This window comes from Myotis myotis, unplaced genomic scaffold (genome assembly GCF_014108235.1).
Source record: "Myotis myotis isolate mMyoMyo1 unplaced genomic scaffold, mMyoMyo1.p scaffold_m19_p_5, whole genome shotgun sequence".
NCBI classification, from domain to species: domain Eukaryota; kingdom Metazoa; phylum Chordata; class Mammalia; order Chiroptera; family Vespertilionidae; genus Myotis; species Myotis myotis.
The window spans coordinates 68,357,271-68,370,546 of NW_023416357.1; the positions used below are offsets into that span (position 1 = coordinate 68,357,271).

Consider the following 13,276-nt stretch of genomic DNA (forward strand, 5'->3'; position numbering starts at 1 on the left):
CCATAAAATTTTACAAGAAGGCCCCTCTCAAGTATATAAATTAGAATCTTATTATAATCTATAATCTTATGCTATTAAATTATACAAGGAATCAGAAAATATTTCTTAATAGTTTTATGAAATACTTTTACCTTGGCATTCTCTTTTCTTTTATGAATACACTTACTGTTACTAACTTTCCCACTTTCCAACCATTAATGGTGATTCGGGAAAAACAGTTTGGGCTTTGCATTTGGTTCTAAAGCCATTATATATATGTTATTTTACCTCCGATGGCTAAATGATGATGTAGTTTGAGATGTGGATATCTTAAAATGGCTGAATTTTAAGAGAAGCAACTCATGGAAGGATGACATCTGTGGTTAAACTTATGTTTTTCCATCATCAGAAAATTGATTTTATTTCTAATGTAAAAAAAATTTTACTCTGGCAAATTGAAGTTTACAACTGTCCATACCAATAATACATGATCATTTTTTTTCAAGTATATACTAGTTTTCCCTTTATTTGGGAAGAACCATAATTTAAGGCTATTTTTCCTCCAATTTAGGAAATGAAAATAAAATGTTAAATGTTACTATACCTAAACAGCGATACTAGTAATTTAGTTTTTATACTGATTCTTGGAGAACAAATAATTCAATATTTATTATCACCACGATTTTAACTTAAATCCAGCCCCTTAAGTGAAGCGTTTTCCTTCTCCATTTCAGTACTAGTTTCATACCTTTGAATGTCATCGAGCAATAGTGACTGATGTGATTTACTGAATAACTTATTATTGACCAGATGAGTTTTTATACTACCTCCTTTACAATTAGCAAGTTCACAGAATAAAAAAAACAAAAAGAACAAAACCAAACTCTTGTCTTCAACCCCTAAATAGTACACTTCCCTCCAACTTACCTGAAAATATAAAAACATAAATGGCCACGTATGGAGCTAAGCCATTTAATTTACTTGAGCAGTCCTACTTTTTAATTAAATTTTTGCTTAAATTTGAAAAAATTAAGCAATTATCAGTTTGAAATTAGAAAAGCTAAAGCATGGGGCAACAAACTAAAAATAAAATCTAAGTGGCTAAAAATAACTGTTATAAAAGTCCTAGGATAAATCATGATATCACATATCTCAGAAAAATAAACAAAACTACTAAATGTCTTTTCTTCCAGATAATACTGTTTTCTCCCCATAAAGAAAAAGAAAAAAACAGGAACTAATAATTTGAGATTAAAGTAAAACATAACTGTTATTCACCCCAGCAACATCTAAATAAAGGATTTGCACAGCACAAAACTTTTCCATTCACTATCACATACAATTAAATTACTTTTCCCACAGTTACATAATAGTCTTCTTAAAACAATCTCCCTTTATGAAAATTATTGTATTAGTTAAGCCTATTCATTCTTGCTATGAGGTTAATTTCACTTATACTGGTATAGCCCACACAAGTTTAATTGGCACACACTTATGAATGAGACAAAATAAGTTGTCCTTCTTTTTAAAAATTATGGGATCAATTGTTTTCAAAGAATAATCCCAGATACTTAATTCTTAAAGCAATTTTCTACCATCAGCAGTCAAGCTTTTAAAATGATCACTAAGTGTTCACCCAAAGATTATCAATGCTATGTGAACTGTAAACTTGAATATTTCTCTTTTATAATATGATACAATTTGTACGGAAGAGTTTTAAAAAAGATAACCTACATACACACAGTTAATTTTCCTCAAAGAACTTCTTAGAAATACAGTACAAACATTTAAGAACCATAACAGAATCCATTGTGGTTCAAACTTCAAAGATTTTCTTGAAACCCATTACAAATACTGGCTCAAGACCATATTCCAAAGTGACACCAGCACAAGATTTGATTGTAAGACTCTACCTCTTAAAAAAAGAGCACACTTGGTTATACATGGCTTTTAACTGTGAGCTACAGTTATGCTACAAATCCCCCCACCCTCCCAGTCTAAAGTCAGTCATGTGGAGATGTGTACATTCTCTGAGCATTGTTTAGAGTCCTTGTTTTCCCAGCTCTGATGGAGATCGCGAAGGCGTTCAGACGTCCGTGTGCTTACATTCAGGGCAGGATGAACTGTACAAATTCCACTTTCCTCCATTAGAGACAGGCCACAAATTCCAAAGTATGCATGCAAAGCATCTGAAAATGAGGCATTTTTGTCACAATAGGCATTCTAATTTGTGCATGCTACAAAATACTTTAGCTGCATACCTATCAGCCCATCACTACATTAAAAATGAATTTTAAAAAATTCTAAATATAGTTTTTGAAATATTTGCTTTCACAAAGTCTCAGACACCAATGTTTAAAAAAACCAGATAATCAAAATCTGATATTTTATTCAAGACAATAATATTAACAAAGGAAAACAGTTCCTAGCTGAAGAAGTGACATTTCCAACATACTTTGTGACTAAAGGACAAAAAGGAAAAGTAGCAGTAATATAAAAGACTTCTCACTGTAGTGGGGTTTCCCCTTTGCTTACTATAGAATATGGGAACAAGGGGCTTTAAGTCTATTATCATAATAGGAAAATATTTTATTAAAAATGAAAATAAACAAACCCCTGAACCTAGGTAGCAGCACCCTTCCCCTCTAAGTTTTATTTCTGACAGTACCCTATGTATTACCCTAACGGTGTTAAAAGAAAGGCACGTAAGCAAAGTAATCCATTCTGGAATGCTGTACCATATTTAATTTTCCAATTTAGGGTACTGTCAGTCATTCTAAAAATGTCTGACCTGAAAATAAAAGCAAGCTTACATTCTATTTGGCTATAATAATGTGAGTTTTCATACCATAACAATTCTTCTACACTGTTCTCACTAGTTTCCCATCTTTCAGGGGTCAGAAACCCTCTTCCATTAAAGTGGCCACTGAAGTCACATGGCTGTTGCCTGTCTGAGAGCCTTATTTGGACTTCTAAAGAGCTCAGAGCTCCGCAGTTATGGGAACACTACAAAAAACAGATTTTGTAGCAGTAAATTTTTTTTTCTATTTTTGATTTGGCCATCATTTATGACCTCAAGAGCTATTAAAGTTCAAAACATCTTACAAAGTCAAACTTTGTCAAAGAATTAAAGAATAAGTTTTACTTAGACAAGTATAATTTACTTTTCAAAACAGAATGATAAATAGTTGTGCTTACTCAATGTTATTTGTGAAAAAGTTATTTCACTAATGAAGGCCCATGTTAATGCCCTTCTTTGTCTTTTCACAGAATGCTTACGTTTCTTCTGGCTCATTTTCCTCTAATTTTCAAACCATAAAAAAAAAATTTGTATTTTCCCTGTACTATTATATGTTCTTTGAAGTTATTCTAAAATTATAAAAGACACAGAGCAACATTAACTTTTACTATCTAGACAATAGGAAACTTTCCCAGAAAAGAATGCAATGGAAAGAGAAATAAAATACATCCAGAATAACATAAAATTGGGCCTTACACTTTCCAATTAATGTACAAATACATTTATTTTTTTCTCAAAAGGATTCTTGTAAAATCCAGTGAATCAGCAGTTAATTGTTTCAAGCCTCAAATAGTAAAAAGAAAACTCTTGGTATTCAAGCACTTAGAATAGATTATAAATACATTCTCTTCTCAAGTTTCCTCTATAAATGTATGTAAAAATCTCCTTGTGTCAAATTGGTTATTAGATTTATTAGAACCAATAAGATAATTTTAAAGACTTGTTAAAATAATTTTTATAACGGCTTTAGGAAAAGGTCTCAGGTCTATCCACATAAGTTCAATTTATCATACAAAGACTTTCTCTGCTCTATAGTGTACAGGCTCTGAAGACATTGTAACATAATCCGTAAAAAGTATTACATCGAAGTATTCACACAAATGTTATAGAAACTGATCTTGCAAGAAAAAAGCTTCAAGGATTTTCTTTTTAAAAAGCTATTGTAAATACTCAAAAGGTATTTCAAGTATGTCATTTCCCTATTTCCATTATTTGTTAAAATAGTACATTATTTGTTAAAATAGTACCATGCACTAGCTGAACAAAAATGGCATCAAGATCAAAATAATTTTCTTGAGTTCCTTTTCTAACATATCTATGGCTATGTGTTATAGATACCAAAACTTTAAAAATATGAATTTGCTTTAGAAATTAAAAGCATTGTACATTTTTTTTCTAAAGGAGAATATTTTGCATGAAAATACAAGTATGGATATAAGGATGTAATATTCCTGCTCATTTCAGGTACAGAAATACAATTTTATGATCCCCCAATTTATATTTTGATTCAAGTACATGTTCCAACAATAGCAGTTCAATAATAGGAGATGAACTGAAGAGGCTCTAGGCCAATAATAAAAACCATGATTCTATTACAATGCTGCAAAAACAATCATTTCTTGAATCTAGTTTCATGTATTTATAGCTAATAATTTTTCAACTTACTTATTAAAAATGTCAGTGTTCTAAATAATCTTTAGTGAATTCTCAGTGATTTTTTTTGAATCTGTAAAGAGATTCATTATGCTGGAGGTAATAACATAAGGGGGAAGGGTAGTAGCCAGAAGAATGATGATAGAGGTAGAAGAGGAGCCAAATCCCGGAGGGCCTGTGTGCCATGCCAAAGAACTGACTGAGTGCTAAGAAAGTCTTTGAATTTTTAAAATAGATTTAATAGAAGAGTTTAGATTAGAGGTTCTCACCTTTTTTTTTATTGCATCAGAGATCCATTTGAGAGAGTGAAAAAAGCTTTGGTCCCTTCTCCTCTTCTGCTTTTTTAAAATTATTTTTTAGTTTTTTAAATATATATTTTATTGATTTTTTACAGAGAGGAAGGAGAGGGATAGAGAGTTAGAAACATTGATGAGAGAGAAACATCGATCAGCTTCCTCCTGCACCCCCCACTGGGGATGTGCCCGCAACCAAGGTACATGCTCTTGACCAGAATCGAACCTGGGACCTTTCAGTCCGCAGGCCGACGCTCTATCCACTGAGCCAAACCAGTTAGGGCCCTTCTCGTCTTCTTTAAGCACACATACATACACACATACAGGGTGTCAATATGAGGGGGACAAGGTTAGAGACAGGAAGACTAATGATAAGACTTCTGCAGAATCCTAGGCATGAACTTGGGTTTAGTGCTACTAGAGTTTTGGGGCCAGATGGAGCATGCAAATAATGAGTTCAATTGGCAGGTGAGGTCTGAAGGGCCTATAGATGGCATCCATGTAGTTACTGAGCAAGCAGTTTTATATTAAGAGTATGCAGCTTATAATAAGGTTTGGAAAATATCAGAAATATCCACATATTTTGAAGAAATGTCATTATTAATACAGAGTTTTCAATATTTGAAAAAAACCATTTAAAAGGACTTATGAAATACAAGAATCCTTTACTCTTCACATCTATATCATTCCTGAGTTTGGAAAGCATAGATTATCATATTGTCTGAATCTATTGGGTTCCTGAGTTTTAGATAGTGAGTGAATGGTGAGAGTTAACATAGCAAAAGTATTCATCTAAAGAAGAAACTTAATCTGCCAAATTCAGATAAGAAAAGTCTGGACAGTGAGGGACACCTGTATTCAGGATTTGAGATTTTTGATTTAGTAATTTCTGAAAAGAGCAAAAAATGAGTTCCTCCTTTTGGATTAAGAGCAATTTATTCTATATAGCTCAACTGATAGCTAATAATCCTAAAGATTTTGGATGGATCAAATGATTCTGTTATTTGGACAGGGCTTATTTAGACTACTTGCCTTACTGCCTCAAATGAAATAAAACATTGCTAAGTAAAATATTTAGAAAATAATGTAAACTATACCAATATATCTTGATAATCAAACCCTTCCTTTATACCCCCAACACCCTAAATCTACCCTAAACTTTAACAATTTACATACCTTTTAAAAAAACATATTATTTAATGTAAGTTTACAACTAAGGCTAAATTTCCTATATGTCCTTTCTGACAAAGATGCTTGAAGGTTTAGTCAAGAAATAAACAAAAGGAAAGTTCTGGATTCATACAAAAAAAAAAAAAAAAGTTACCTGGATGACTATCTGGCCACTTGGCAAATCCCCCTACGAGGCGATCTTGAGTTGATAAGATGTAATTTCTATTTTTCTCAAAGTTAGTGTATTGGAAAATTTTCAGAAGCTGAAATAACAAGACAAATATAAATTTACTGACATAAAACTTTCATATTGACCAATTTCAGATCTGTATCATTTAAATACTCTTGTCTCAAGCTAAGGCTCTCAGAGCAAACCTCTGGGGACTTGAGCACTTAAAACTAGTCAACCACATTATCTTTTTTATTATCATATCAAATTTACTCTCCTAATTTCTTGACCCACTCAATGTTTCCTTCTTTTGAACCATGCCCACTTAACCTCTTTTCATCACAACTTCCCAAATCTGTTCAACTTCTTTAGTCACTTAAAAAAGTACAATTTTATCTACCATATTTTAACTCTTATGATAAGCTTTTGAGTTATTAAGTTACAAACTGGTAGTAACTAGAACTAAAAATATTTCATAAAAGAGCAACAAAATTTATTAACCAAATGCTAGAGACAGTTTTGTTTGAGAATAGGAAAAATATTATAGATTTTTAATTAGGAAAGATAAAAGGTGAGACAAATATAATTTTAGCCTAAAAATTATGTAGCTTAAAGATTTATGACATGTATTATTTGTTCTCTCTCTTAAGATCCCATTAAGTAGAAAAAAATAAAAGGATAAATCAAAGTGTAAACGAGAAGGGGGTGGTAAGCAGTAGGCAAGAGAGTTCAAGACATTTCTGTAAGACACAAAGCAACTGAAAGTGTATTAATGACTCAGAGAGACACGGAGGGTATAAGTGATAAATGAAAAAGCATTATTTCTCAAAAATAAAAACAAACCAATAAAAAAGTTATGGTACAAATAAAAAACAAACTTATTCATTTTGATTTAATTAATAGAATATAAGGAACGACACTTTAGAATCCTGATGTTGGAAACAGTCCCACCAAATTATTCCCTCTACTTTTGAGTATATTGAAATTTTCCATAATTAAAAAAAATTAAAAATGGTACAGGAGAGAGGAAGGGAGCGCCTGCCTTCATTTGAAATCATTCTCATACCAATCAATACACTGCAGACGGTTTATATAAATAAACAAAAATAGGAAACCTTTAATGATGTTTAAAGAAATGACCCATGGTTTATCTTTTAGGATTAATATCTTCCCATAAATTCTTTACTGGTATGCTTAGACAGATCCATGCTCTAGATGGACTACCGATCAGTTTCAGTAACAAGTTTTTTTTTTTTTTATAAATACTTTCTTACCTGGGCCACTTGAATATTGTAAGAATGGAAATTTTCAAGTAGTATGACAGATAACTGAATTCTATTGAAAAACCATATAGACACTGGCTTTGCCAGAGCAACAGGAAAAACTCAGTAGCCTAAACCAAAGAATATTTAATGAATAGTACAAAGACCAAACCCTCTAAACACAGCTGATATTAACAGAGAGCATAGGTTTCTCATTCTTACTAGTTCTCTTACCTTTAGAGTTGCTCCCACCCAAAAAGAATAACACGTGTCCACAGGCTTATTCGGTCTTCCATGATAACCATTTTGTTGCCTCATTATACACCATCTCTTTATCCTGTTCAATTCTTTTTCTGAAAAAACTTCTTCTAGTTTACCCATGAGACACAGCGATGCAATGCCACAAAAAGTTGAGCCTCCTGTTAATCAAAACCACATAGTTCTTTATACTTCAAAACAGATGCCTAGGAAAATAATATAAAATGGTCGGAGGAAAAAAAGTGGTTAAATAATTCTAGAAAATAGTGAAATAAAAGTAGTTTAAATTTAAGACAACTATAATTTTAAATAGCCACTAAACACTGAAGCCTTCCATATTAATTTGATGAAACAGGAAAGAATTTAAAATAAGGTAAAGCTATAAGAAACATTTTACTTATGAAAACAAGGGCAGCGATGGTGAACCTTTTGAGCTTCGTGTGTCAGCATTTTGAAAAACCCTAACTTAACTCTGGTGCCATGTCACATACAGAAATTTTTTTTTTAAAATATATTTTATTGATTTTTTACAGAGAAGAGGAGAGAGGGATAGAGAGTTAGAAACATCGATCAGCTGCCTCCTGCACACTCCCAACTGGGTATGTGCCCGCAACCAAGGTACATGCCCTTGACCGGAATCGAACCTGGGACCCTTTAGTCCGCAGGCCGACGCTCTATCCACTGAGCCAAACCGGTTCGGCCACATACAGAAATTTTTTGATATTTGCAACCATAGTATAAAAAAGATTTATATTTTTGGTATTTATTTTATATATTTAAATGCCATTTAACAAAGAAAAATCAACCAAAAAAATGAGTTCGCGTGTCACCTCTGACACACGTGTCATAGGTTCGCCATCACTGGCTTACGGAGACTAAAAAACTTGTTCAAAGTTATATGGCTAATGGCAGAGCTGAAACTAAAACATAGAACATACTACTATTCCCTGTCTAGGACTCTACCACCTGATTCAGATTTTAATTCCCTTAAAGATAATGTATTACTTATGAATTGAGGTTTTATCTGCCTGAAGCTACAGCTAATTTTAACATATAATATAAACAAGCTAGAAGCTGGTATGCAGATGTGATACCTAGTCGGCTTAAGAAATTTAAGGAAGCTAAGTCTGAGCAAGGGAGAGTGTGTGTGGGCGGGGGAGAAGAAAGCTGTAGCTGGAAGTCAATGCACAGTGAGTGTCCATACTCACTACAGTAGACTGAATAGTGCCCCCCAATGATATCCAGGTCCCAATCCCTGGAACGTGTGCATGTTACCTTATATGGCAAAAAGGACTTTGCAAATGTGATTGCGTTCAGGATCTTGATATGGAGAGATTATCCCGAGTCACCTGGTTGGGCCCTAAATACACCCACAAGAGCAGAGGGAGATTAAACTGCAGAAAGAGGAGGCAATGTGACTATGGAAGCAGAGCCTGGAGAGATGTGGCAATAAGTCAAGGAATGTTGGCAGCCACCAGAAGCTGGAAGATGTAAAAGAACAGGTTCTTCCCTGGAGCCTCCAGAAGTAACTAGCCCCGGTGACATCTTGATTTTAGCCACATAAGATGAAGTTCAGACTTCTGGCCTCCAGAACTGTAAGAGAATAAATTTTTGTTGTTTGACAACCCCAAGTTCGCAGTAAAATGTTACAGCGGCAATAGGAAACCAATATGCTCATAAAGGCAATTACTTTCCTCAGAAAGTGAAAAGTCAGTATTGTTACATAAAGAAAAGAAACAACACTTTCCATGGGCACTATTTATTGTCAACTCCAAACAACTTTAAAAATACTTGTATTTCCAATTTATTACAACTTCAGTTAGTAATTTTTATTTCAGCTATTTAAATAGATGATAATTCCTAATATTCCTCATCTTATAATTTTCCTTTTGGTGTTACAAATCTTGGATGTGTTCTCTGGAAAAGGAAAAGTGAGCATTCCCTATAGAAACTTAAGGCAGCTATAACATCAAATGGGTTACTGTATGTAAAAACTATTTAAACTTTAGAATTTTCCCCAATTAGCTCAGTAATCTATGTTAGTCATGAGTGAAATAAAACAGAAAAGTAAAAAAATTATCATAATCTTTTAGAATAATTTCTAGGAAGCAACTCTCAATCTTATTTCCTCTTCAATAACCCACTAGTTTTAATTTTTCTTTCATGAAAATCTGGCAATGACTTCAGGTCAGGTATTATAATATCACTAGTGGTCCAGTGCACGGATTTGTGCACATTGAAAGAAAATTAATTAGAATATTTTAATACTGATATTCACCCTTTCTCTATAATAGAAGTGTCAACCAAATTCCTGATCGACAATGACAGATTGAAACACGTGTGTGCGACTGATGCCAGCGAAAGCTTAATATGTATCACGCATGCATGAGTCAACTTAGCTTTTTATATATATAGAGTAAACTTGCTTAATTAGAACTGCTTTCTGATGTAGCTGAACTTTCTCCAGCCCAGTGAAGCACCCCAACTTCTCTTTCAGGTAATTGTCAGCAACACAGCAGTAAATATCAACAAAAAGCAGATTATTATTGTAGATCATGCAGTGAAAACAAAGGGTAAAATATTTAACTGCAGCAGTGTTTGACTATATTCTGCACAGTGAGAAAACCTGAAGTCATTTTCAAGGTCCACCATTTCTTACTTCTTTTCAGTTAGGTCAAGTTTCTACACTTTCTAAATCTCTGTTTTCCGGCTAATGAACAGAAAATAGGACTCTACCGAGCCTCCTATCTACCTACTCCAGGACTTCTGTGAAGATCAAATGAGATGAGGCACAGAAAAATGCTTCACAAATATTTGGTTAAAGTATAAAATATTGCCCTGACCAGTTTGGCTCAGTGGATAGACCATCGGCCTGTGGACTGAAGGGTCACAGGTTCGATTCCAGTCAAGGACATGTACCTTGGTTGCGGGCACATCCCCAGTAGGGGGTGTGCAGGAGGCAGCTGATCAATGTTTCTCTCTCATCGATGTTTCTAACTCTCTATCCCCCTCCCTTCCTCTCTGTAAAAATCAATAAAATATATATATATAAAATGTGTGTATGTATGTATATGTATGTGTAGTATGTGTGTGTGTGTATATATATATAGAAGTACTTGTCTGTTTAAAAAAAATAAATAAAAATAAAATAAAATATCTGCACCTGGCTATAAAGCAAATTGTATTCCTGGGCTGAAGAAACTCCAAGGAGGCTAGTCACTAGGGAGAGGAAGCCTGATGTTGCTACGTGATGTCATTACTTGATGCCCATAGCCACTGTTTCCGGGCTGGGCTGGGCCGTGGGCCACATTTTGCGCCATGGCAGTGTTGGCTGCAATTTGGTGGGCTGTCACTCCGGGGTGATGGCGGGGCCTGTGATCCACTTGGGAGAAGCCAAGTGTTGCGTTATTGGCACCAGGTCTGTGCAGTTTCTCTGTAAATGGCGAGTGTGTGGCACAGCAGCTCCTGTGTTGAGTGTCTGCCCCCTGGTGGTCAGTGGGTGTCATAGTGACCGGTCGGACAGGTGGAGGGACAGTTAGCATATTAGCCATTTATATATATAGATTAAACAAAACGAATAGTACGTTGTCCTTAAAACTACGGAAAGGTAAAATGAAACATTTAATTGTTACTATGCAAATTACTTTGTTAGGACTCTTAAAGCAAAAAGGCACAATTCAAAGTAAATCTTTGTTCAAATCACCAGATTTTGAAAATATTAATGTCTGAGTAGTCAAAAACAGTAATTACAAAGTCTATACTTTAAGCTAAAATTCATTTACCAAAATTTACCCCTAAGAGGCTGTTTCACAAAATTCCAAAAAAAATTAGTTCTAAAAACCTGGATTAAAAGCCTTATGATAGACATAAAAACAGAAAGAATCACAGTAACATCTAGACAATAAGTAAATTAAGAAATATTATAAAATATCAGGTACAGAACTCAAATAGAATATCTTCTGAGGATTAAATAGGATTAGATTAATGATTCCCACAAGCTTCAAAAAAAGAAAAGCAAAAAAGGCTGAATTTGTGCTGTGTTTTTCTGCTAATAATGTAATATTATTTTACATTATTATATTAAAGTACAAGAAATGATTCTCATGGTAATGATCTGAATTCCTCAAGTAAAGGTTAAACTATGTTTATTATGCCTTGGTTGAAGAAGGTATGAAAATAACCTTCCTTATCAGAGGCATATACTAGTAAGGCACAAATAAGAGAAAGATTCCCACCTGAAATTGCTAAAAGTTTGCCATCTAAAGCGATATGCTTCAGTTGTATAAATAATTAATGTATGCACAATGTCTCAATCATAAAACATCACAGGAAGGGAACATAGAGATTCTCTTTTAACAACGTTCTTCTTAAGTTCTTCCAGGTGCAGGCCAAAGGTGTCCCTGACTCTGGTTTTTTAATGCTATGATTTACTAATACTTTAAAAGTGTAACACAGTTATAAGTTAACTTACTGCTCCCCTAAGGTTTTACAGCTCAATCTTAAGCATTCTCTTAGTATCTATTTGTATATACCAAATTATCTGAAAAGAATCTATGTACTCTGAAATGTATAATTTAAGATGGTCAACTAACATATAAGTTGATATAAAGTAGAAAGCTAAATAGTTACATAAAGAAGTACACCATTTTATACTTCAATATCACATGAAAAGGGTTAAGTGAGGTAAATTCAAAGAAGCTGAATGCTTAGATGAAATTAAGCCAAAGAGAGTTTACTACTTCTCTTCTGGATTAAGAGTAGAGATATTTTAAAAGAATCATGGAATCAAATTAATTTGTCTGAACTTTTACATTTATAGTATTCATCCAGGGAGAGAAAAAATAGTTTTAATCCTAGCAAATCAGGTAAATCCAATTTGTCCCAAACACCAGAACTGTGCTATTATAAGAGAATCACTAGGATAAATAGAATCATTACATGATCATGGCCTAGAAGGGTATAATGTGCCTGTTTAGCTTTCATGACAAATGGGCTCCAGGCTAAGCAGTAGTTGGAGAAGAGCAGATGAATTAATAAAACAAAATAACAGTGTATCAAATAATATTTAGATTGCAGAATTATGAAGAAACTTGATTATTACCAAATTGTAGGAGAAGTACATAGCACAAATTCAGCCTTTTTTGCTTTGAGATACAGAGTGGAATACCGGATAAGCTATTCATTAAATACTTACTGAACAACTACGATATACAAGCACATTAGGAGTAAGACATGAATAAGACATAGTCAGCTTACAATTTAGCAGAGAAGATAAAATAAACTGAGGTAAGTACCATGAAAATGGTATGAATTAAGTATTACAGAAATATAGAAAAGGGAGAAACTGCTCAGGGCTTAGGGGATGGAGGTGGGGAATGACACCAGATGATGAAAGGTTTTCAGAAAATGTGACACTGGAACCAGGCATAGAAAGATGGGTAAAACTCTGAAGGTTAAGAAGAGGGAATCAAGAAAAGGCAGGCGGAGAGGAAGCATTTCAGGCATGCATGCATGAATGAATGAATGAACTAGCAAAGTCCAGAGGTGAAGAGGCATGAAGGAACACTGGAGAAAACATTCTCTCTACAGCCTATAGTAAATTCTCTGAGTAAAATGGCAGTAATTATTGCGGTGGTTTTGTACTATAAGAACTTAGCTATGCTAGAACTTCCTGTATGGCCTGAAGTTAGAG

General features: G+C 33.8%; 1 protein-coding gene across 7 annotated transcripts in view; it reads right to left on the reverse strand.

Annotated features, from left to right (window-relative positions):
• Positions 1 to 13,276, reverse strand: part of PGGT1B (protein geranylgeranyltransferase type I subunit beta) — a 50,959-nt gene that overhangs the window by 9,845 nt on the left and 27,838 nt on the right. For 4 of the 7 annotated variants that reach the window (XR_004967338.1, XR_004967339.1, XM_036307760.1 and 1 more), the window contains exons 7-8: positions 7,561 to 7,745; positions 6,050 to 6,158 (exon numbers count right to left, since the gene is read on the reverse strand). Coding sequence is in view for 5 of the 7 variants with exons in the window: in XM_036307760.1 (XP_036163653.1) it covers positions 6,050 to 6,158; positions 7,561 to 7,745 (294 nt within the window). In the remaining 2 variants the exon portion in view is untranslated. Of the gene's footprint in view, positions 1 to 99; positions 2,169 to 4,701; positions 4,771 to 6,049; positions 6,159 to 7,560; positions 7,746 to 13,276 lie in introns of those variants that run through there. The other 3 variants (XM_036307759.1, XM_036307758.1, XM_036307756.1) reach the window with 3 other exon arrangements.